General features: G+C 40.7%; 1 protein-coding gene across 1 annotated transcript in view; it reads left to right on the plus strand.

The window, feature by feature from the left end:
* The first annotated feature begins 1,204 nt into the window (after positions 1-1,204).
* The window catches only part of CUNH3orf70 (chromosome unknown C3orf70 homolog), a 74,267-nt gene continuing 50,996 nt past the window's right edge, over positions 1,205-24,475 (plus strand). The window contains exon 1 of the mRNA XM_032298378.1: positions 1,205-1,632. Within this exon, the coding sequence (XP_032154269.1) occupies positions 1,437-1,632 (196 nt within the window). The 5' untranslated portion in view covers positions 1,205-1,436. The remainder of the gene's footprint in view (positions 1,633-24,475) is intronic.

Here is a 24,475-nt window from a genome sequence, read left to right on the forward strand (position 1 = left end):
AATCCGACTGTGTGGGGAAGCCGCGGTCACCCCGGGGTCGGCCACACCGGCCGGCCAGGGCAGGCACTAACACACAAAGGTAGAGTCCTCCGCAAACATGAGTCCCGTTTGTGTGCCCACTCACCCCCGTGTACCACACACACTTGATCCGTATACACCATGCACGTACACGCGCCGCACTGCCACACATCCACCACACACACACCGAATACTCGTATAACTAAGCATACCCACCCCCACCACGTGCACAAGCACATGCATGCCCAACTACACACATACACGTATCCGCACACCACACACGCTCAACCACACAAACGCCCACATTCCACTTCAGTTACAACCTTCATGTCACACACACGTATACACACACCTCACCAGTCACTGGTATCACGCATACCGCCCACCATGCACCATGAACGCACACTAGCCACACACCCACCACACACGCATACCCACCACATACCCAAATAATCACACACACGCCCGCAACACACACATCCCATGCACACCAAAGTACACAGACGCGGACACACACACGTCACTGCTCCCAGCTCGGTGGCTTTCCCGCTCCACGGGGGCGGGAGGGGGGAATGGGGAGGGGCTGCAGTCGGGGCCGAGGTGGGGGCGCGAGCGGGAAGGCCCGGGGCGCGCGGGCCCGCGGTTTAGGGCGAGGCGGGCAGGGGCTGGCGGCGCTCAGGGGGGAGGCCGGCCGGGGGGTGTGTGGGGTGCGCGCGTGTGCTCGGGCGTGTGCGCGCCTCCGGGGGGCTCCGTGCCCAGACCGGAGAGGTGTGTACCAGGGAGACGTGAGGCGCGCGTGGGAGAGGCCGTGTGTGTGTGTGAGAGCCTCGCTCCGCGCTGCGCCGGGCCCGCGCCAGCGGGAGGTCCGAGTGGGCGTGGGCCGGGAGTGCGCTGCCCTCCGTGGAGCGTGTGTGGGTCCCTGGCGGCCGGTGCCACTTGGGCGGAAGCGCCTCTGTAGGCCGGCGTGCGTGCGGGTCCAACGCGGCCGAGGCGTGTGTGCTCCCCACGGCCCTCCGTCGGGGGAGTGTGAGGAGGACCTAGCTGTGATGGGCGGGGACGCCCGCGGCCGCGCTCCCCGGCCGGGTGTGTGTGAGGACGCCCGGCTCGCTGAGGAACGCCGCGCGGGGCCGGCCGGCGCGCGCCTGTGCGCGTGCGTGTGCGCGTGTGGCGCGGGCGGCGCGCGCCGCGGCGGAGGGCGGGAGGGAGGCAAGGAGGCGGCAGGCCCGGCCCCGGTCGCAGCGCCCCGGGCGGCTCCTCCTCGAGCCTGGGACCGCCGCGCTCCCGCCGCCGCCGCCGCGCGCTGGCGTGACTCCCGGCCCGCGCCGCGCCCTCCCGCGTCTGCGCCCGACTCGGCTTCCTGCCCGCCCAGACGTCGCCTCTCCCGGGCTCCCGGTGTCGGCTCCGCGCGGAGAGAGGAAATGAGTGCGGCGGCCTCGCCGGCGCCCGAGCGGGGTTGGAAGAGCGAGAAACTAGACGAGGCTCAGGCCCTGGCGCGGAGTTGCGCCGCCCGCAGACCCGACTTCCAGCCGTGCGACGGGCTGTCCATCTGTGCCACGCACAGCCATGGCAAGTGCTTCAAGCTGCACTGGTGCTGTCACCTAGGATGGTGTCACTGTAAGTCGAGCCGCGTCTTCCCGCCTTCCGCCGCGGTCGGGGTGGGGGTGTCGCCCGCCGGGCCGTCCGGGGTCGCTGCCGGGACTGTGCGGCCGCGGGGGCTCCGGGCTCGGCCGGGGCTGCTCTGCCGCAGGCTGGGGCCGCCCTGGGCTCGGGGCCAGCCCGAGCTTCCCTCGCGCCGGACAGCTGGGGCTGGCGCTGCCTTGGCGACGAGATGAAATCCCGTGGGGCGCCTCTTTCTTTAGCTACTTCTACAAAAGGGAGCTTCCTGCCTCTGGGAAGCGGGAATCTGGTTTTTTTTTTTTTTTTCTTTCTGTGTGTTTTGTTTTTGTTTTTGTTTTTTGACCAAAGCGTGCAGGCAGTGTGTTGAGAAATGGGGAGAGCCAGCAGACAGCAGTAGGGGAAGCCTGTTTTTCAAGGCTGCTGGTTAAAGATGCTCCTCTTCTTCTTGCTCACTTTGTCTTCCTGGGCTGCAATTTAAAAGAAAGAGCCCTTGGAAATCCAACTGTTTCCCATTTATTGTACACAAATGGAGAAAAAGCGCCAATGTGGGAAGATTTGCTTCCAAGAAGTTAATATTAACAGTTTGGAAGGTCGAGCTCCTTATATACGCAGATGTAGTATTTAAAGCCTGTAAATGACACTTACAGAATTACAAAATGAAATGAATGAAAGTAAGCTTAATAACCTTAAACCAGTTTATAAAAGCCAGACCCGCATGGTCTAAACCTTTTCTCTGTTTATCCTCCTGCCTGTGATTTTTAAATAGATTAAACTTAAGTAGCCATTTAATTAGAATCCCACAATTTGATTAGCTAATGGTACTTGGACGAGTATATCGGATGAATCATTCCTTTTAAGAAAAATATTCTAAAGTTAGTTTCCACATAAATTTATAATAGAGGGTGCTGGAGTGCTTATTTAGGACATTTTCCGAGTGATCTTAAGTTAAAATGATTTTTTTCTTTGTTGAGTAGAAAAAAATTGCTGACAACAGGAATGCAATATGTTACAAACCCTTATTTACAGTAGTAGAACATAAATGGATATTTAAATCGAATTTATGAATTAAAGGATAGAAATTCACAAATTCCAGGCACATGGAACAGAATTGATTTTTGGTGTTCCATCTGCTGACGGGTCAGTGTCTTCCTGTTTCTCATTATTTCTATTGTGCTCAGATCTGTTCTCGTTTATTAATGTAAAGCATTGCTTCAGGGTGGGACAGGGTACCGAGTTGGAAGTAGCAACTCTAGGAAACCTGGGATGCTGAAATGCCCAAGTAGAAAGAATCTGGACTTTCATTCATTTCATGGGAAAGCATAGAATCGTTGTGTAGAATGTGAGGAATATTCAGGATAGTCCAGGTTACTGTCTGTCTGATTTTGACAGTATCTTCTCTAGGTACAACCGTTACTGATGGGAACCTGGCAGTCTTCCCAGATAGCTTCTCCCTTCATTAGCCTTGACTCTTAAAATACTCTTCCTTATATGGAGCTGAAATTAGTTACTTTCTAACTTCTTTCTTCTGCTCCTATTTCTGCCTTATGAAATCATATAGAACAATCGAATCCTTTTTGAAGATCATGGTTGTTTCAACTCTTCATATATACGTATCTGAATACACATATGAATTTCTCACACATTTGGACTGTCTTCTCTCTGTATCCCTGGCCATCCTCACAATGTCTTTCCTGAAATAGGTTTGACAATAATGTTCCTTGAATGCCTGAATGAAGATAGTGATCATATCTTTCTCTTAAGGCATTGCTTTGTCCTATTTATACATTTCCACTCCCTTCTGCCTTTCCTTTTATGGAATAGTATCCAGGCTCCTAAGCGTCTTCGGAACATGTGCCAAGGTGGTTTTGATCCCTTGAAGACGGTGGCCCCTAGAAAGGCAGACAGTATTCCAGTTGTGGTCTCAGCACTCTAACGTTGAACAAGACCGTTACCTCCGATGTTTGAGATACTACCACTGCTGCAGCTAGCATCACATTAGCTTTTCTGATATCTTCATCACACACTGAGCTTGCTGCTGTCAGATTGAACTAAGCTTGCCATCAAAGACAATGAGCTGTTTTTTTTTTATTTATTTTTATTTTTTATTTTATTGCATTTTAGGTTTTGGGATACATGTGAAGAACATGCAAGATTGTTGCATAGGTACACACGTGGCAGTGTGATTTGCTGCCTTCCTCCCCATCACCTACATCTGGCATCTCTCCCCTTGCTGTCTCTCCCCAACTCCCCACCTCCCACCGTCCCTCCCCTATTTCCCCCCAACTGACCCCAGTGTGTAGTGCTCCCCTCCCTGTGTCCATGTGTTCTCATTGTTCAGCACCCGCCTATGAGTGAGAACATGCGGACATATGTGACAAGCCACTGTTTGCCCATCTCACAGTGACATATATATTTTTGGACACAGGTACTAACCCCTTAGATATCTTTTTCTATTAAATTTCATTTTATTAGAATTAGCTTTTTTTTTCCTGTATGTTTTTAGATCCTGGCATTTTCTTAATATGTTTATAAGCTGTCTCCTAGGTTCATGTCATCAATGTATTGGATACCAACAGTACTACAGTACATCTTCATTAAAGTTATTGATAAAATTGTTGAACAAGAGAAAGCCACAGATAGAGTCCTGAAGCTTGCTGGTAGAATCGCCCTTCAGGTTGATAGCAGTTCATTAATGAGCACTTGTTAGGATTGTTGAAACAATTACCTAGCCACCTAGTTGCACTGTTATCCATCTTCTATTTATCTTGTATATGGGTGTAATGGAAACCTGGTCAAATGCTTTGTTGAAATCCTACCAACACATGTTTTTACTGCCTCTTTTTGATCTGTGACCTGTCTATACATACACTTGTTAAAAAAAAAAAAAAAAAAAAAAAGAAGAAATTAGATTAATCTGGTAAAACTCAGGTTGATTTCACAAATGGTTACCATTTTCTTTTCTAAATGGTTAGAAACTGTTTTAAATAAATAATCTGAATTTAGAAAAGGATTGACGTCAAGTATACTGGACTGTCGTTGGCAGTTGTTTCTGTTTTTTAAAAAATCAGAACTACAGTTATTTGTTCTTTTCCAGTCTTTGGCAACCCTCCGGTTTCCACACTTCCTCCACTGGCAGCAGCTCAGTGCTCTCATTCACGAAAAGCTTGACTTCATTTAAAGCAGCTAGGTGCTCTGTCACAGTCTCCTCAGTTATGCTGGCCATTCTCTCTACCCTTTTTAGCCCAAAATAAGCAGAGTTAACATATTTGAGAAGTTCTCTCTCTCTCTTTTATTTTGGTATTCATGAAGTTTACAGTATCAGTCCTAAGCCTAATTCCTTTAATTCTGTTAAACATGTATTGAGCACCTTCTCTCTGTGAGACATTATTATGGAAACTCAGAATACAAATATGAATACAGCTGGATCATACTGGACCCTATATGGACCATTATGGACCTGATATGCAGAGTGTAAGGACATAATCATAGTGTATTTACTTTTTTTTTTTTTTGAGATGGAGTTTCACTCTTGTTGCCCAGGCTGGAGTGCAATGGCACAATCTTGGCTCACTCCACCTCTCAGGTTCAAGCGATTCTCCTGCCTCAGCCTCCCAAGTAGCTGGGATTACAGGCACATGCCACCATTCCAGGCTAATTTTGTATTTTTAGTAGAGACAGGGTTTCACCGTGTTGGCCAGGCTGGTCTCAAACTACTGACCTCAGGTGATCCCCTCACCTCGGCCTCCCAAAGTGCTCGGATTACAGGCTTGAGCCACCGCGCCATACTATATCTACTTTTGTAGATCTTTTAAAATCACAATTGATTGAGGTGAGAAAACTATCAGTTTGTTTGCCAAATCTGAGAATACTAAAATGAGAGGATTATCCTAATGCTTAAAAAAGGTAGATTCAAAACAAAGGAAGTTCAGTTTTATGTGGTTGATTTTAATCTTGTGAAATGTATAAACTTATAGAAAAGGCTTAAAAATATGTACATGTTTATAAAAGATGTAAAGCATGTACCATGTATATATTCACAGATTCAGTGCTTGATGCATTATTAAAGGAAATGACTAGTGTATTTGGGTAATGGCACATTTTTGAGGATGTTGTCTGGGAGGAAAGCATCATATGTTCTGTTGGTGTCAGGGTCAAAGATAGATTATTAAGCTGAATAAACCATGACTATGAATTTTTTTCAGTAAGGAGTGATATTGGGTGGAATTAATGAGGGAAGGTTTTCAAGAGGTGTTTTGAGAGAGAAAAAAATACATGGCTTGGTTAGAGAAGAAGGATGGGAAAGAAATCATATGTAGGTATTGTAAAGTAGAATTTTGTGGCTACTTAGAATACTTAGAATAAGAAATTAGATTGGTGGAGGTCGAGATAAGTCAGTGTATTGGAGAGACACTTCAGGTGAAATCTATAGGGTTGATTAGATTTGGTTGGGGAGGGAGAGGAAGATCATTAAGGTTAACTTCTAAAATTCTGCTTCATGCAGCTGTGGGTGGTGGTGCCATTCACTAACAGTAAAATACTGGGTGACTAGGACTGGAGGAAGGTCATGAATCTAGTTTTGGATCTATTGAGTGCTTCCTTTGTCCTCACATGGTGATGTTAGTAGGCAGTTAGATATAGGGATGTAGAACTCAGAGCAGAGGTCTGCGCTAGAAATAGGAAGTAGTTTACTTACTTATAGGTTGCAGTTGTAGCAGTGATGAAGCATGGGCACCAGGGACCAGCATAAGAAGTAAAGAAAACCACTAAGCTTTCCCTTTAGAACACCAGAGTGTTTTCTTTTAGGACATCAGAGTCTGGGTACAAGGCGATAAGCTGGCAGAGGAGTCTAAGAAGAGATGGCTAGAGAAGAAAAATCTGGAAAATACGGTATGGCAGAAGCCAAGGGAAATTACTGTTCTAAGAGTATGAAGATAAAACCAGTTTTCAGCAGGCTAATTATTAGATATTGGTGAAATACACAAATAGGGATTTTCATTACTATGGAGAAGAGGGTGAAAGGTTTAGTCTTGCCACAGTGACTTCAGGAATATACTTAATTGAAGCATTAGTCAAAGCTGTTTGAGGCTCTTCCAGGCAAAAGAGAACAGAGTGTTAGGAGCTAAGAATTAGGACACAGACATAATTGTTAATATTTACTGAGCGATTACTTTGTGCCAGAAGAAGCTTATTATGCTGAGCACTTAATAGCCAATTATGTAATTATGTCCATTTCACAGTTGAGGAAAAAGGCTTAGATCTTTTCCATGGGCACATAGTAAGGAGTAGAGCCTGGATTCAGATCTAGGTCTGTTCGATTCTGCACCTGGACTCTTAACCATCGTTGCACTGTAGAGCAATTTAAAATTAATGAGCAGAACCAACAGAGCTCAGTTCTATTAAAGCCAATGATGGGGAAGTTTTTAAGAAATGGGTGGCAAGTTGTATCAGTTGCAGTAGTTAAATCCAGAAGAATGAGAACTGTAAAGAGGTCACTGTATGTGATAGGAAATGACATTCAAGTTAAGGGTTAAGGAAGAGAAAGTGATTTGAAGGTGACAGATGAGGCTGAGTGGGTGGATGTGGTATGATGTAGGTGCTACCAGCAAAACTCAAAAGTTGGCTTAAAATCACATGATGGATGAGCTCAGTTTTCTGTAGAAGACATCTTAAAAGATTGTTTCAGATTGAAGCAGGAAGAGTGGGACTTGATGTAGTCTAATAGATGATATTAGCATATCTAAAGAAAGAATGTCACAGCAAAAGGTAGATGGGCAGCATAGAATTAGAGAAAAATGGGAGTTGGAGAGGCAGAATTTGGTAGAGTTTTTTAAGACTGTTCAGAGAAGGTAGCATGCTGCCTAGAGAGTTGAATTCTCTGGTCCTTGTGGCTGGGCTATCCCAGCAAATGTTTGGTTATACATTTGGCTTTCTATTTATAGATTTGCTGTGGGAAGAGAAGGAGCTGATTAGAGGGTTCAACTGTCAGGACCTTGGGCAAATATGCTTCTTTTTATTAGTAAATTAGCATTGTGGTTTTGTGTTATTCCATTTGTTCTGTTTTCCTACTTTTACACGATTCTAGGAAAACTCACAAAATCAGGTTCTGACTTCCATGGGAAAATGCCAGCTGGTTTTCCTAAAGTACATCTGAATCATATCAGTAACAGTAGCTACAAAAAGTGTGTTTAAGAAGTTTGGCAATGGAAACTAGCAACAACAACAAAAAATAGGGAATGGTAGTTTGGTTGGAAAAGTCAACTAAAGTTTTTTTTAGGAATGAGGGTTCTAACCTTGCCTAGTGGTTGAAGGAAGAAGATTAACAGATTTTAAGAGGAGAGGTGTGAGGTGAAGTTCTGAGTTTCTTCATAGCTCTTCCAGAGATAGAGAAAACTGAGAGGTGTCTTTCCACGTAGCTGGTGCTTCAATCATGGATGCACATAAACTTCAGCAATAGCAAATAACACACATCATGGCTACACGTGGGCACATAGCTTTCTGTAATCTTTTTGCATGTGTTTGTTCATTTAAATGACACAACAGTCTTGTGAAATAGGTACTGTTACTGTCCTCATTTTTTAAGATTAGGAAATTTGACCAAGTTCACATGTAGTACCCCAGCTGCCTGTGGCAAATGTGTATCAAAATCTTACAAACCAGCTGGCAACCAGGGCTTTCGCTTTCTTGGTTCCACTGAAGGTATAATGAGGATGATTTCAGCTGTTTTAAATTCCTTTTGGAACCAGCAGGTGGAGAATGCTTTCTGATTTTAAGAGAAAGGCAATTATATGCAGTATGAATATTTTTGGAATGGCTGTGAACTCTATAAAACCATGCTTTAAAAAACCATTTAATATAAATTTAAAAAATTTAATACTGTATTTGAATAAAGTAAAATTTAAAAAAGACAAAAAGACTAGGCACATTTATTCATATCATATTTATTATTTGCATGATATGAAGCTTCAGTCATGTCGTTCCTCAACTAATCTCTAACTGGCACAAGCCGTTTTTTAGATTTGCATACATACCGTTAATTATTACTGGCTTCCAAGCCTGTTGAATTAGAGATTTAAACCACATGGCTTTTGAGGGCCTTTCTATGAGAATTTCCCACATTACAAAGTCCTCACTTCATCCAAATTTACTCTCTGATGTTAGAGATCTCATTAATTATAGGAAAGAATGTTTCCAGGGAAATTGTGTTATTAGTTCCAAATCAATATAGGAACACTTGCCTTTGGCAACCAAAAGTTGTCTAGTAGATTTGTTTTCTTAAAAAAAAGTAAGGAATCGTATATACATAGAATGTGGAAGACAGTACAGTCCAACAATGAGCAAGGGCTGTGGAGTCAGACACGCCTGTGTTTGGACTCCAAGTCTTATTGTTTGCAGAGTGACTTTGGATAGATTACTAAACTTCTTGCAGCTTCAGTGTACTCTTCTTAAAAATAGGAATAAAAATTCTATTTGATCCAAGCACCATGATGGGTGCCTATACTCCCAGTTACCCAGGACCACCTTGGCCCAGGAGCAACATCGTGAGACCCCCATCTCTTAAAACAAAAAAATTCTACCTCACAGAGTTGTTGTGAAGATTAAATGACGTATTGTGGCTGGGAGCAGTGGCTCATGCTGTAATCCCAGCACTTTGGGAGGCCAAGGCGGGTGGATCACCTGAGGTCAGGAGTTGGAGACCAGCCTGGTCAATGTAGAAAAAAAAAAAAAAAAAAAAAAGAAAGAAAAAAAAATGAGCTAGGCGTGGTGTCATATGCCTGTAAACTTGGGAGGCTTAGGAACAAGAATTGCTTGAACCCAGGAGGTGGAGATTGCAGTGAGTTGAGATTGCACCACTGCACTCCAGCCTGGGAGACAGAGTGAGACTGTCTCAAAAATAAACAAACAAACAAACAATATATTACAAGCAAAGTACCTAGTGCAAGTATTCAGTAAAGGGAAGGATCAGCCCCTCCTCCATAAAAAGCAAAAAGCGGTGGCAATACTAGGTAATACAGATGTCCTGATGGCAGGCACTGGAGTCAGACTTCGAGTTTGAATGGGCTCTGCCTACTTAATCGTTACATGGTTTGGGGAAGTTACTTAACCTCTCTCAGTTTTCATATCGTTAATGTGGGGATAATAGTGCCAGCTTCATGGTGTTGTGATTGTCAAAGTCTACAATTGTGTTCCCCTTCCTCAAGTGTCCTGGTTAATCTGGAATCCACTCTGTGACTTTACTGATTTGTTCAATTAAACACTGGAAAACAACAAAGAATAAAAATATATGGTTTGAATATTACATTTATAAATTATTTTCTAATTCTCATTGTGGAAAGTTCTATTTTGTAATAGTTCCTGTGTGATGATTGTCTGCTTTTTTACCATGAAATCTTATATTTTGCTCCAGTTCTCACTCCCCAGCTTCATCCTGTTTCCCTCCATTGTTAAGCAGTGGACAGCTCTGGTTAATCAAATATACCACATAATAGAGAGCTATCATATATGTCAAACATGGGTTAACAAGTTTCAAAGGATTCAAATATTACAGAGCTTATCCTGTGTTAAAGTGAAACTGAACATATTCAGCTTTGGTACTTTAGAAGTCTCATCAGTGTGTGCTGAAAAAATGGCAAAAACACTAGTTAATAGAGGAGTCTTGGTTGCTAGAATGCTGGGTCAGTCAACCTAATTAATTGTAGCTTTGCAAGTTATTTTACTCAAATTCACAGGATTTTTCCTTTGCTTTTCTCTTATTCTTGAATTTTCTGATATTTTAAGAGGATTTTGTAAGCATACTGCCAAAAATGTGTAATATCTGGAGTGCCAACAATGTGTAATATGAACACCCTCCAGCTGTGTCTGTACAATGCCTCCCAAGTAGTTCATTCAGGACAAATTATTTAACTTCTCCAGTGCTGATTTGTCCATTTAAAACTGGATGTTTTGGTGTAATACGTATGTACTTCTGTATATCTCTTATCTCATTTTAATAGATCTTCAGTGAAACAAAAGCACTAAGAATATAACAATTTGGTATTTCGTGGAAAATTCTGTCTGTTGGACTCATTTTCTTTATCTTTCCCTTTTTCTGACTATACACTCTCTTGCTATCTCTCACTTCCCCCCAAAAAACATTTAGAAGTAAGTTGCGAACATCATGACACTTCATACCAAAATATATCAGTATGACCAAAAAAAAAAAAAAAAAGAAATATATCAGTATGCCTGTCTTAAGAATGAGGACAATTTTCTATATAACCACAATACTATACTCACACCTAAGGTAATTAACAGTCATTCAATCTATCATAGTTTTCTTAATTGTAAAGAAAATGACTTTTGGAAACATCCAGGGTTCAATCAAGATTCATATATTGCATTTCATTGTTATGTAACTTTAGCCTCTTGTAATCATCTAAACCAATCACACCTTTTTTGATGACTTAAGTTTTTTGAAGAGTCCAAGTTAACTGTCTGTCGAAGGTCCTGTAGTCCGAATTTGCCTGATTGCTTCATCATGATTAGATTTAAACATTTTTGTCACATTATTACATGGGTGATATTGTGCCCTTCTCACAGCATCACATGAGAAAACGTATAATGTGTCTTGTTCTACCAAGGCTAAGGTGGCAGCTGCCACATCTTTCCATTATAAAGAAGCCTTTGGCTTTTTTTTCTCTTTTGTTTTTAATAAGTAATCTGTGGGGTGATACTTTGATGCTGAGTGAGTAGTCCGTTCCCTAACAAACGTAACCCAGTGGTTAGTATTGCATGCATCACTTATTACCTTGGTGGTTGCCAAACCATGATTTTCAAATTTTGTCATTCCTTCTACCATTTGATGATATCTTTTATAATGAAGAGGTTCGCTTACTGTACCCCATCTTCTGTTACTATAGACAAACTGATTCTTTTTTTTTTTTTTTTTTTTGAGACCAGATTTCGCTGTGTCACCCAGGTTGGAGTTCAGTGCGTGATGTCACCTGACCACAGCCTCCGCTTCCTAGGCTCAAGCAGTCCTTCCACCTCAGCCTCCAAGTAGCTGGGACCACAGGAGCATGCCTGTGCCTGGCTAATTTTTTTTTTTTTTTTTTTTTTGAGACAGTCACTCTGTTGCCCAGACTGGAGTGCAGTGGCATGATTTTGGCTTACCACAACCTCCTCCTCCCAGGTTCAAGCAATTCTCCTGCCTGAGCCTTGCGAGTAGCTGGGACTACAGACGCGTGCCACCATGCCTGGCTAATTTTTGTATTTTTAGTAGAATGGGTTTCACTATGTTGGTTAGGCTGGTTTCAAACTCCTGAACTTGTGATCCTCCCACCTTGGTCTCCCAAAGTGCTAGGATTACAAGTGTAAGCCACTGCGCTTGGCTGCCTGGCTAATTTTTTGTATTTTTGTGGAGATGAGCTTTCACAGTGTTGTCCTGGCTGGTCTTGAACTTGTGAGCTGAAGCGATGCCCTCCTTGGCCTCCCAAAGTGCTGGGATTACAGGCATGAGACACTGTGCCCAGCCAAATTGATTCTTTTTTTCCAATGCGTTATAATCAAGTATTATAATTCTTTTTAATGTTCAAATTGTCTTTAAACTTGGCCAGCGAGAACACCTGCAAGCCAGCTTCTGTGTCTTTTTAATATATATCAACTTTTTTTTAGCATTTCCCAGTTTTCTGGCACAAGATATCCCAGGCTTACCTATTAATTTCCCTGCCCCAGATTGGAAATCATTTTTCTAAGGAACCTGAGTTCCTTAGAAGTGGTATGAGAAATGGTATGGAAACCATTATTTGGGTTTTGAGTCTGCTTATTTTTACTAGGAGATTATCGTATTCAGGACTTTCTTTGTGTGTGTGTATCCTTTGCGTTTCCCCACCGCATACTTATACCTTCCTTGTCAGTAAAACCCTGATTTCTGATATAGTACTTACTATTCTTCATTTCTATAATTTTATTCCTGGAATGTTATATAAGTGGAAACATAAAGTACATAACCTTTTGTGATTGGCTTTTTTTCAATCAATGTAAGTCTCTGGAAATCCATCCAGGTTGTTGGATATATTAGTAGTTTGTTCCTTTTTATCGCTGAGTAATATTCCATGGTATACATGTACCACAGTTCCTTTAACTTTTCACCTATTGAAGGACATCTAAGTTGTTTTCAGTTTTTAATTATTACAGAAAAAGCTGCTATAAACATTTGTGTACGGTTTTCTGCTTGAACATAGTCTTCATTTCTCTGGTATAAATGTTCAAGTGTGCAGATGCTAGGCTGTATGGTAGTTACCTCTTTAGTTTTTGTAAGAAACTGCCAAACTGTTTTCCAGAGGGTCTGCTCCATTTTACATTCCCACTAGCAATGTATGACTGGTCTAGCTTCTTCACCACATGCTTACTGGCATTTGGTGTTGTCACTGTTTTTATTTTAGGCATTCTGATAGCTTTTGTCTTGTGAGTTCAGGTGCCATAACCAACTACCATAGACTGGGTGGCTTATAAGCAACAGAAGTTTATTTCTCGCAGTTCTAGAGGCTGGAAGACTGAGATACATGTGCCAACATCATTGTGTTCTTCTGGGTTCTAGATTGCTGGTTCCTCATCATGTCTTCACTTGGTAGAAGGAGGGATAGAGCACTTTTTGTTTTTTGTTTGTTCGCTTTTTGTTTTTTTGAGACAGAGTCTCACCCTGTCTCCCAGACTGAAGTGCAGTGGCACAATCTCTGCTCACTGCAGCCTTTGCCTCCTGGGTTCAAGCAGTTCTCCTGCCTCAGCCTTCCAAGTAGCTGAGATTCCGGGCATGGGCCACCAGGCCTGGCCAATTTTTGTATTTATTTAGTAGAGACAGGGTTTCGCCGTGATGGCCAGGCTGGTCTCGAACTCTTAGACTCAAGTGATCTGCCCACCTGTGCTTCCCAAAGTGCTGGGATTACAGGGGTGAACCCCACACCTGGCCCTGGGGTCTTTTTTATAAGGGCTCTAGTCCCATTCATGACGGCTCTACTCTCAAGACCTATAAGAATTACTTCCCAAAGGCCCCACTTCCTAAGACCCCCCACATTGAGGATTAGGATTTCAACATATGAATTTGGGGACAGGGACAACATGCAGCCCACAACAGGTGTATATTGATGACTCATTTTGGTTTTAATTTGCATTCACCTGATGGCTAATGTTCATGTGCTTATTTGCTATTTATATATCCTCTCTAGTGAAATGTCTGTTCATGTCTTTTATCCTTTTCTAATTGGATTTTTTAAACTGAGTTTTGAGAGTTCTTTTTTATTTATTATTTATTATTATTATAATACTTTAAGTTCTGAGATATATGTACAGAACGTGCAGGTTTGTTACATAGGTATACACGTGCCATGGTGGTTTGCTGCACCCATCAACCCATCATCTACATTAGGGTTTTTCTCCTAATGCTATCCCTCCCCTAGCCCCCCACCTACCGACAGGCCCTGGTATGTGATGCTCTCCTTCCAGTGTCCATGTGTTCTCATTGTTCAATTCCCACTTATGAGTGAGAACATGGGGTGTTTGGTTTTCTGTTCTTTTGTCAGTTTGCTGAGAATGACGGTTTTCAGCTTCATCCATGTCCCTGCAAAGGACATGAACTCATCCTTTTTTATGGCTGCATAGTAGTCTGTGGTGTGTGTGTGCCACATTTTCTTTATCCAGTCTCTCATTGATGGGCATTTGGGTTGGTTCCAAGTCTTTGCTATTGTGAATAGTGCTGCAGTAAACATACATGTGCATGTGTCTTTATAGTAAAATGGTTTATAATTCTTTGGGTATATACCCAGTAATGGGATTTCTGGGTCAAATGGTATTTCTTGTTCTAGATCCTTTAGGAATTGCCACACTGTCTTCCACAATGGTCGAACTAATTTACACTCCCACCAACAGTGTAAAAGCATTCCTGTTTCTCCACGTCCTCTCCAGCATCTGTTTTTTTCCTGACTTTTTAATGATCGCCATTCTAACTGGCATGAGATGGTATTTCATTGTAGTTTTGATTTGCATTTCTCTAATGACCAGTGATGATGAGCTTTTTTTCATATGTTTGTTGGCATAAATATCTTCTTTTCAGAAGTGTCTGTTCACCCTTCACCTACTTTTTGATGGTTTTTTTTTTTTTTGGTATATTTGTTTAAGTTCTTTGTAGATTCTAGATATTAGCTCTTTGTCAGATGGATAGATTGCAAAAATTTTCTCCCATTCTGTAGGTTGTCTGTTTACTCCGATGAAAATTTCTTTTGCTGTGCAGAAGTTCTTTAGTTTAATTAGGTCCCATTTGTCAATTTTGGCTTTTGTTGCCATTGCTTTCAGTGTTTTAGTCATGAAGTCTTTGCCCATGCCTATGTCCTGAATGGTATTGCCTAGGTTTTCTTCCAGGGTTTTTTATGGTTTTAGGTCTTACATTTAAGTCTTTAATCCATCTTGAGTTAATTTTTATATAAGGTGTAAGGAAGGGGTCCAGTTATAGTTTTCTGTTTATAGCTAGTCAGTTTTCCCAGCACCATTTATTAAATAGGAATCCTTTCCCTATTGCTTGTTTTTGTCAGATTTGTAAGAGATCACTGGTTGTAGAGGTGTGGTGTTATTTCTGAAGCCTCTGTTCTGTTCCATTGGTCGATATATCTGTTTTGGTACCAGTACCAATGCTGTTTTGGTTACTGTAGCCTTGTAGTATAGTTTGAAGTCAGGTAGCATGATGCCTCTGGCTTTGTTCTTTTTGCTTAGGATTATCTTGGCTATACAGGCTCTTGTCTTTTTGCTTAGGATTGTCTTGGCTATAAAGTCTTTTGTTCTTCACAGAATTAGAAAAAAATACTTTAAATTTCATATGGAATTTAAAGTAATTTTTTACTTTGAATTGTTCCATGTGAAATTTAAAATAATTTTTTTCTAATTCTGTGAAGAAAGTCAGTGGTAGCTTGATGGGGATAGCATTGAATCCATAAATTACTTTGGGCAGTATGGCCATTTTCACAACATTGATTCTTCCTGTCCATGAGCATGGAATGTTTTTCATTTGTTTGTGTCCTCTTTTATTTCCTGAGCAGTGATTTGTAGTTCTCCTTGAAGAGGTCCTTCACATCCCTTGTAAGTTGTATTCCTAGGTATTTTATTCTCTTTGTAGCATTTGGGAATGGGAGTTCACTCATGATTTGGCTTTCTGTTTGTCTGTTAATTGGTGTACAAGAATGGTTGTGATTTTTGCACATTGATTTTGTATCCTGAGACTTTGCTGAAGTTGCTTATCAGCTTAAGGAGATTTTGGGCTGAGACGATGGGGTTTTCTAAATATAAAATCATGTCACCTGCAAACAGAGGCAATTTGACTTCCTCTCTTTCTATTTAAGTACGCTTTATTTCTTTCTCTTGCCTGATTGCCCTGGCCAGAACTTCCAATACTATATTGAATAGGAGTAGTGAGAGAAGGCATCTTTGTCTTGTGCCGGTTTTCAGAGGGAATGCTTCCAGCTTTTGTCCATTCAGTATGATATTGGCTGTAGGTTGGTCATAAATAGCTCTTATTATTTTGAGATATGTTCCATTAATACCTAATTTCTTGAGAGTTTTTAGCATGAAGGGGTGTTGAATTTTATTGAAGGCCTTTTCTGCGTCTGTTGAGATCACGTGGTTTTTGTCATTGGTTCTCTTTACTTGATGGATTACATTTATTGATTTTCCTGTGTTGAACCAGCCTTGCATCCCAGGGATGAAGCCAACTTGATCATAAGCTTTTTGATGTGCTGCTGGATTTGGTTTGCCAATATTTTAGTGAGGATTTTTGCATCAATGTTCATTAGGGATATTGGCCTGTAATTTTCTTTTGTTGTTGTGTCTCTGCCAGGTTTTGGTATCAGGATGATGCTGGCCTCCTAAAATGAGTTAGGGAGGAGTCCCTCTTTTTCTGTTGTTTGGAATAGTTTCAGAAGAAATGATACAAAGCTTCTCTTTGTCCCTCTACTGGAATTCAGCTGTGAACCTGTCTGATCCTGGGCTTTTTTTGGTTGTTAGGCTATTAATTACTGCCTCAATTCAGAATTTGTTATTGATGTATTCAGGGATTCCACTTCCTCCTGGTTTAGACTTGGGAGGGTGTATGTGTAAAGAAATTTATTCATTTCTTCTAGATTTTCTAGTTTATTTGCATAGAGGTGTTTATAGTATTCTCTGATGGTAGTTTGTATTTCTGTGGGATCAGTGTGTTATCCACTTTATCATTTTTTATTGTGTCTATTTGATTCTTCTCTCTTTTCTTCTTCATTAGTCTGACTAGTGGTCTGTCAATTTTGTTGACCTTTTCAAAGAGAGAGTTCTTTATTATAGATACTAGATGTTTGCCTAGTGGTTTGCAAATATTTTCTCTGTCTGTAGTTTGTCCTTTCATCCCCTTAGCAGAAGTTTCCCCTATCTTTATTTATATGCCAAAAAACTGCGTAATTAGTTTATAGTTGACCCTTGAACAACATGGGTTTGAAGTGTATGGGTCTACTTATAATTGGGTTTTACAACCAAATGTGGATTGAAAATACAGCATTCCCAGGATATGAAACCCATGAATACTGAGGGCCAGCTGTGGGACTTGAGTATGCTCAGGTGGGGGGTTCTGGAACCAATCTAATGTGTATATTGAGGGATGACACTATATAATCTGGTAAGTTAACAGAGTCTTTTGGGATATAAAATTTTAAATTTTGATGGAATCCAGTTTATCAGTTTTTCCTTTTATGGATTGTGCTTTTTGATGCTTTTAAAAACCCTTTGCCAGGCTTGAGATTTCATATATTTTTCTTTTCTAAAAGCTTTATAGTTTTACGTTTTATATTTTGTTTCATGATTCATTATGGAACTATTATTCATTATTTTTTATAACGTGTGGCTTAGGTCACAGTTCATTTCTTTGCATATGGATGTCCAGTTACTCCAGCACCATTTGTTGAAAAGATTATCTTTCCACCATTGAGTTGCTGTTGTACTGCTATAAAAATCATATTGTGTGGGTCTATTTATGGGCTTTTTATTTTGTCTCACTGGTCAATATGTCTCTTCTTTTTCCAGTACCGTACAATCTTGCCTACTATAGCTGTATAAGAATTCAGTCTGGGCATGGTGGCTTATGCTTATAATCCCAGCACTTTGGAAGGCTGAGGCGGGTGGGTCATTGAGGTCAGGAGTTCGAGACCAGCCCAGCCAACATGATATGAAACTCCGTCCTACCAAAAATATAAAAAATTATCGGAGTGTGGTGGCACACACCTGTAATCCCAGCTACTGGGGAGGCTGAGGCAGGAGAATTGCTTGAACCCGGGAGGCGGAGGTTGCAGTGAGCCAAGATCTTGCCACTGCACTCCAGCCTGGGTGACAGTCTAGCAAGACTCCATCAAATAAATAAATAAATAAAATTACCGATTCTGTTTTCTTCTTATTATAGGGCTATTCGAATTATTACCAAGGGATGAGTGTAGGTAGTATGCATTTTTTCAGGAATTGGTTTATTACATTTTGAGTTGTCAAATTTATGCTTTTAGAGTTGTTAATAATAGCTCCTTATACTTTTGATGTCTCTGTGGTATGTAATGACATCCTCTGTTTCATTCCTGGTCTTCGTAATTTGTGTCATTTGTCTTTATTCTTTGTCTGTCTTGTTAGAGATTTGTTAGCTTTATTGACCTTTTAAAAGAGGCAATTCTGTGTTTCATTGATTTTCTTTCTGTTGGTTTTTCTGTTTAATATGTCTTTGATTTCTGCTTCATCTTTATTATGCCCTTCGTTCTGCTCACTTTGGGTTTATTTTGTGCCTCTTTTTCTAACTTCTTGAGGGTGGGAGTTTAGATTACTGATCTGAGGCTTTTTTTTTTTCTAATATATGCATTTATTACTATAAAATTCCTTTCAGCACTGCTTTAGCTGTTTATCATAAATTTTGGTGTGTTTCATTTTCACCTTTTTTCAGTTCTGTGTAACTTTTGGTTTCCCTCGAAACTTCCTTTCTGACCATAGATTATTCCAAGTGTTTGGAGATTTTTCTACTTTTCTATTAATTAGTTTCTAGCTTGATTCTACTTTGTATGATTTTAACTATTTTGAAATTGTTGAGGTTTGTTTTATGGCCCAGGATATGGCTCAAATGTCATGGACATGTGGAAAGAATGAGTATGCTGCTGCTGTGGATGAAGTGTTGTATAAATGTCTTTTAGATCCTGTTTATTGATTTTGTCATTGAGTTCTTCTACATCCTGGCTTATTTTCTGTCTATATGTTCTGTCAATTGTTGAAAGAAGGTGTATTAGTTCATTTTCATGAAGCTGATAAAGACATACCTGAGACTGGGCAATTTATGAAGAAAGAGGTTTAAAGGGACTTACAGTTCCATGTGGCTGGGAAGCCTCACAGTCATGGCGGAAGGCAGGGAGGAGCAAGCCAAGTCTTGTGTATATGGCAGCAGGCAAAGAGAGAGCTTGTGCAGGGGAACTCCCCTTTTTATAACCATCAGATTTTGTGAGACTTATTCACTATCATGAGAATAGCACGGGAAAGTCCTGACCCCGTAATTCAATTACCTTCCACCAGGTCCCTCCTACAGCATGTGGGAATTCAAGATGAACTTTAGGTGGGGACACAGCCAAGCCACATCAGAAGGATTCAAGTAAATTGTGGGTTTGTCCTTTTAAGTCTGTTTACCCACAGATATTTGCATATTTGCAGGTTTTGTTGTTTTTTTTTTTTTTTTGAGACAGAGTCTCTCTCGCTCCGTCACCCAGGCTGGAGTGCAGTGGTACAGCACTACAACCTCCACCTCCTGGGTTCAGGCGATTCTCCCGCCTTAGCCTCCTGAGTAGCTGGGATTACAGGCACCTTCCACCATGCCAGCTAATTTTTGTGTTTTTAGTAGAAATGGGGTTTCTCCATTTTGGCCTGGCTGGTCACGAACTCTTGACCTCAAGTGATCTGACCACCATGGCCTCCTAGAGTGCTGGGATTGATTACAGCCATGAGCCACCATGCCCAGCCAGATTTTTTTTCTTTTGAGATGGAGTCTCGCTATGTCACCCAGGCTGTAGTGCAGTGGTGCGATCTCAGCTCACTGCACCCTCCGCCTCCTGGGTTCAAGCAGTTCTCTTGCCTCAGCCTCCTGAGTAGCTGGAATTACAGATGTCTGCCACCATGCCCAGCTAATTTTTTTATTTTTAGTAGAGATGAGGTTTCACCATGTTGGTCAGGCTGGTCTTGAACTCCTGACCTCAAGTGATCCACCCACCTCGGCCTCCCAAAGTGCTGGGATTACAGGCGTGAGTTACTGTGCCCGCCAGCCAGATATCTGTAGTTCTTTTGTCTGATGCGTACTTATTTAAGATTGCTAATATCTTCTTGTTAAACTGACCCTTTTTTCATTATCTGATGTCCCTCTCTGTACCTGGTTATTTTCTTTTCTCTGAAGTTGACTTTATTTGATATTAATACAACCATACCTGCTTTCTTTTGATTACTGTTCCCATGATGTATCTTTTCCTTCCTTTTATTTTCAGCCTAACTGTACTGTTAAATTTGTAGTAAGTTTCTTGTACACAGTATACATTTTGTCCTGCTTTGCAAGACATTCTGCCAATCTCTCTTTTAATTGATATTTTAGGGCATTTATAATTTATGTGATTATTGATAAGCTATAGATTTTTACTGCCATTTTAAATTTTATTTTGTTTGTTCTCCTTGTTTTTCATTTCTTTTTTCTTTTTCCTGCCTTCATGTGATTTATTTGAACATTTTTTTGAATTCCACTTTGATTTAGCTCTAGTATTTTTGAGTGTCTTCTTTGTGCATCTTTGAAAAATTCAATTTAATTTTTCATTGACACAATATTTTTATATATTTATGGGGTACATATGATATTTTGTTACATGTGTAGAATGTGTGATCAAGTCAGGGTATTTTGGGTATTCATCACTTTGAGTATTTATCATTTCCGTAGGTTGGGAACATTTCAAGTTCTCTGTTTTAATTATTTTAAAATGTTCAATACATTGTTTTAACTGTACTCACCCTACTCTGCTATCAAACATCAGAAATTATCCCTTCTATCTAATGTATGTACCCATTAACCAACTTCTATTCATCCCCTCTGCACATCTTTCCCAGCCTCTGGCTAATTTTTGTATTATTGTTTTTTAGTATAGATGGGGTTTTACCATGTTGGCCAGGCTGGTCTCCAACTCCTGATCTCAGGTGATACATCTGCCTCCCAGAGTGCCAGGATTACAGGCGTGAGCCACCGCGCCCGGCCTAGTTCTTTGTTCTTGTTGTCTTTGCTGAGATTATTTCTTTTCTGAGGCTTTCTACATTTTCATTTGCTTCAGGGATGTTTGCAGTTGCTCACTGAAGCACTTTTTTTTTCATGGCTGCTTTAAATTTATTGTCAGATCATTCTAACATCTCTGTCATCTCAGTATTGGCATCTGTTGATTGTTATTTTTCATTTAGTTTGAGTTCTCCCTGGTTTGTTGTTATGACAAATGATTTTCAATTAAAACCTGAACATTTTTCCATTATATTAAGAGACTGAATCTTAAATAAGATCTTCTGTTTTTACTGGCTTTTTTTCGGATACCATTCTAGTAGAGGAAGGGGCTGCACCCTCCTTATTGCCAGACGGAGATAGAAGTCCACGTTCCACACTCACCCTCCACTGACACCCTGGAGATGAGGCTGGCTCCTTGGTATCTCTGGGTGGGAGTGGGAGTTTTTGCTCTCCCTTAGGCCTCTCCTGCCACCACAGTGGAGGTGGCCTCAGTACCACTGAGTCCTGACTTGCATTGAGGCTTCTGACGCTTCCTGGCTACAGCGTTGAGGTGCCTTTTTAGAGCCTTTCAAGAATGGAAGTTCATCTTTCACTGTAGCTCTCAGCCTTTACTGGCGTTGATTGGAGTGAAGAACACAGTTTTATTGTTGTTGTTTTTTCTCTGATGTTTGGCTGGAATAGCATAGAATAGTTATTCTCGCAAAGTTGTTTTTTTTTTTTTGTCATTTTAGGTTGCTCCTTCTCTGGTCCCTTGGCTAGAGAGAGCAGGCATTTGTTAGGGCTTCTTCTGTCTGCTGCCATTTGTGCGTCCTGGTTGACAGCTTCTTTAGCCTCAAGTCTGGCAACTAGGAGGAGAAGAAGACACACAGGAAAATGCCAGAACTCGCTACCATGTGGTTGCTTGGGCCCCAAGGCCCCTAGTTAGTCAGGCTTCTCTCCACCTTTCAGTCTTTTTCTGTTAGTTTTATATGCAATGTCTAGGGTTTTTAGTTGTACTTAGTGGGAGGAATAGGGAGTCGTATCTGTTCCATATTCCTGGAAATATTAGTCTCCATCTTTTTTATTTGATTTTAATTTTTGAATATGTAAAAATTTTCATGGTTCAAAAGTCAAACTGTTTGGTGTTACTGTCTCCAGAATAAAAAGCCAACCCATGTAAAAAAGAATACTAAAAAGTTTCATTGTATTTTAATACCTTCTACTGCATTTGAATCCACCTCCTCTAAAATATGTATGTATGTATGTATGTATATATATATATATATATATATAGTGTGTGTGTGTGTGTGTGTGTGTGTGTGTGTACATGTATTTCTTTTTCTTTTGTGACAGAGTCTCACTTTATCACCCAGGCTGGAATGCAGTGGCACAGTCATAGCTCACTGCATCCTTGAACTCCTGGGCTCAAGCCATCATCCCACCTCAGCCTCCTAAGTAACTGGGACTACAGGCATGCACCACCAAGCCCAGCTAATTTTTCTGTTTTTTGTAGAGTTGGGATTTCACCATGATGCCCAGGATGGTCTCGACCTCCTGAGCTCAAGCGATCTGCCCACCTCAGCCTCTCAAACAAAGTGCTGGGATTACAGGTGGCTTCTTTCTCATTTCTTTATGCTTGCAGGCTACTTTGTTGCATATATGTGTAATAGGTTTTTTTTTTTTTGAGACAGAATCTCACTCTGTTGCCCAGGCTGGAGTGCTGTAGCGTGATCTGCGCTCACTGCCTGCAACCTTCACCCCCAGGGTTCAAGGGATTCTCCTGCCTCAGCCTTCTAAGTAGCTATGATTCAGGTGTGCACCACCATGCCTGGCTAATTTTTTGTATTTTTAGTAGAGACAGAGTTTCACTGTGTTGACCAGGCTGGTCTGAAACTCCTAACATCAGGTGATCCACCCACCTCGGCCTCCCAAAGACAGGTGTGAGCCACCATGCCTGGCCTGTGTAATAGGTTTTTAACCAATTTCTTATTGCTGAGCATTTTGTTTGTTTCTTATATTTTACTTCTACAAATAATGTTGCAGTGAGTATCTTGTGCATCTGTTAAGATATATTTGTGGAGGCTTATCTTTAAGGTCCTAGAAGTGGGATTGCTGGATCAAAGAATAAATACATACGTAGTTTTGTTAGATATTGCCACATTCTGTTTCATGTGGGTTGTACCATTTGCCCTCCCACCAGCAATATGTAAGAATGCCTATTTTCTAATAGCTTTACCAACAGAGTATATTGTCAAGCTTTTGAGTTTTTGCCAATGTTGTAGATGAGAAATGGTATCTCAGCGGTTTTAATTTACATTTCTCATATTATGAGTGAAGTTGAGCATATTTTTGTTTTTAGCTGTTCTTCAAAGTTATTTTCACTGAATATATCATACCACCATTTTCTGGATTTCTTTGTTGCTATGAAGAAGTTAGCTGTCAATTGTCATTCCTTTGCAAGTTATCTTTTTTTTTTTTTTTTTTTTTTAGCTGCCTTTAAGATAGTATCTTTGTTTTTGGTGTTCTGATTTCTCTTTGTGTCTCTATATTGGAATTCTTTTTATTTATCCTGTTTAGAATTAATTTAGCTTCTTCAATCTGTGGATTGATGTCCATCATCAATTTTACAAAATACCTGGCCACCTTCAAATACTGTCCTTTCCTCATTCTCATTATCTTCTTCTTCTGGAACTTTGATTAGATATGTATTATATGTTTTCACTGTATCATTCTTTTTTTAACCTTTATTTTATATTGTCTGTTTCATATTTAATGTCTTTGTCACTCTATACTACCTTCTGGAGAATTTCTTCTGATATGCCTTCCACTTTGTTCACAGATCTGAACAAAGTTAAGTGGAAAGCATATCCAAAGAAATTCTCCAGAAGGCAGTATAGAATGCATTAAATTAATGAAATTAATGCATTGAGTTTTTAATCTTTTTTTAGTATTTTATTGATCTTCTATCTGATTCTTTTTCAAATAGTCATTTTGAAAAAGACTTCCTCATTTTTAATAGTTACTTGTTTTCACTCATATCTTTTATTTCTGTGAACATAAGAAACATACTTGTTTTATGTTCTGTTTCTGATAGTTCCAATATTTGAATCTTTGCAGATCTGATTTTACTAAGTGCCTTGCTCATTTGTATGTTTTGTGATTTTTAACTGTGAACTCCAGCTTATCCCACGGAATGCTATCCCATGGAATTTCTTCATTTAGGATTTGCTTTTGCTTTCTCCAGATGCCTAGGGACGCTATTACTACAGGATTGCTTTAGACTAAACAAATAACATATCTGGACCAGCCTGGAAGTCTGAAGTTTGGCTGGAATCTGTGGAAGGACAGCTTTTGCTTATGAGTTACACAATTTTTCCTCCCCTCTTTTCTCATGTGTCCTGATTTTAAGCTATAGAAAACCGCTGTAGGCATTGGTTTACTTATAATTTACTCTTACACTGATGTTAACTTTTGGAGAGTTTCTTTTTATAATATCTACAGTAACCCTTAAGCTTTGTTTCATGAACCCTCAGCTTCTAAAAGGTTACAGAAGCCAAAGCT

This window comes from Sapajus apella, unplaced genomic scaffold, assembly GCF_009761245.1.
Source record: "Sapajus apella isolate SASKATOON/1434 unplaced genomic scaffold, GSC_monkey_1.0 scaffold38, whole genome shotgun sequence".
NCBI lineage: Eukaryota > Metazoa > Chordata > Mammalia > Primates > Cebidae > Sapajus > Sapajus apella.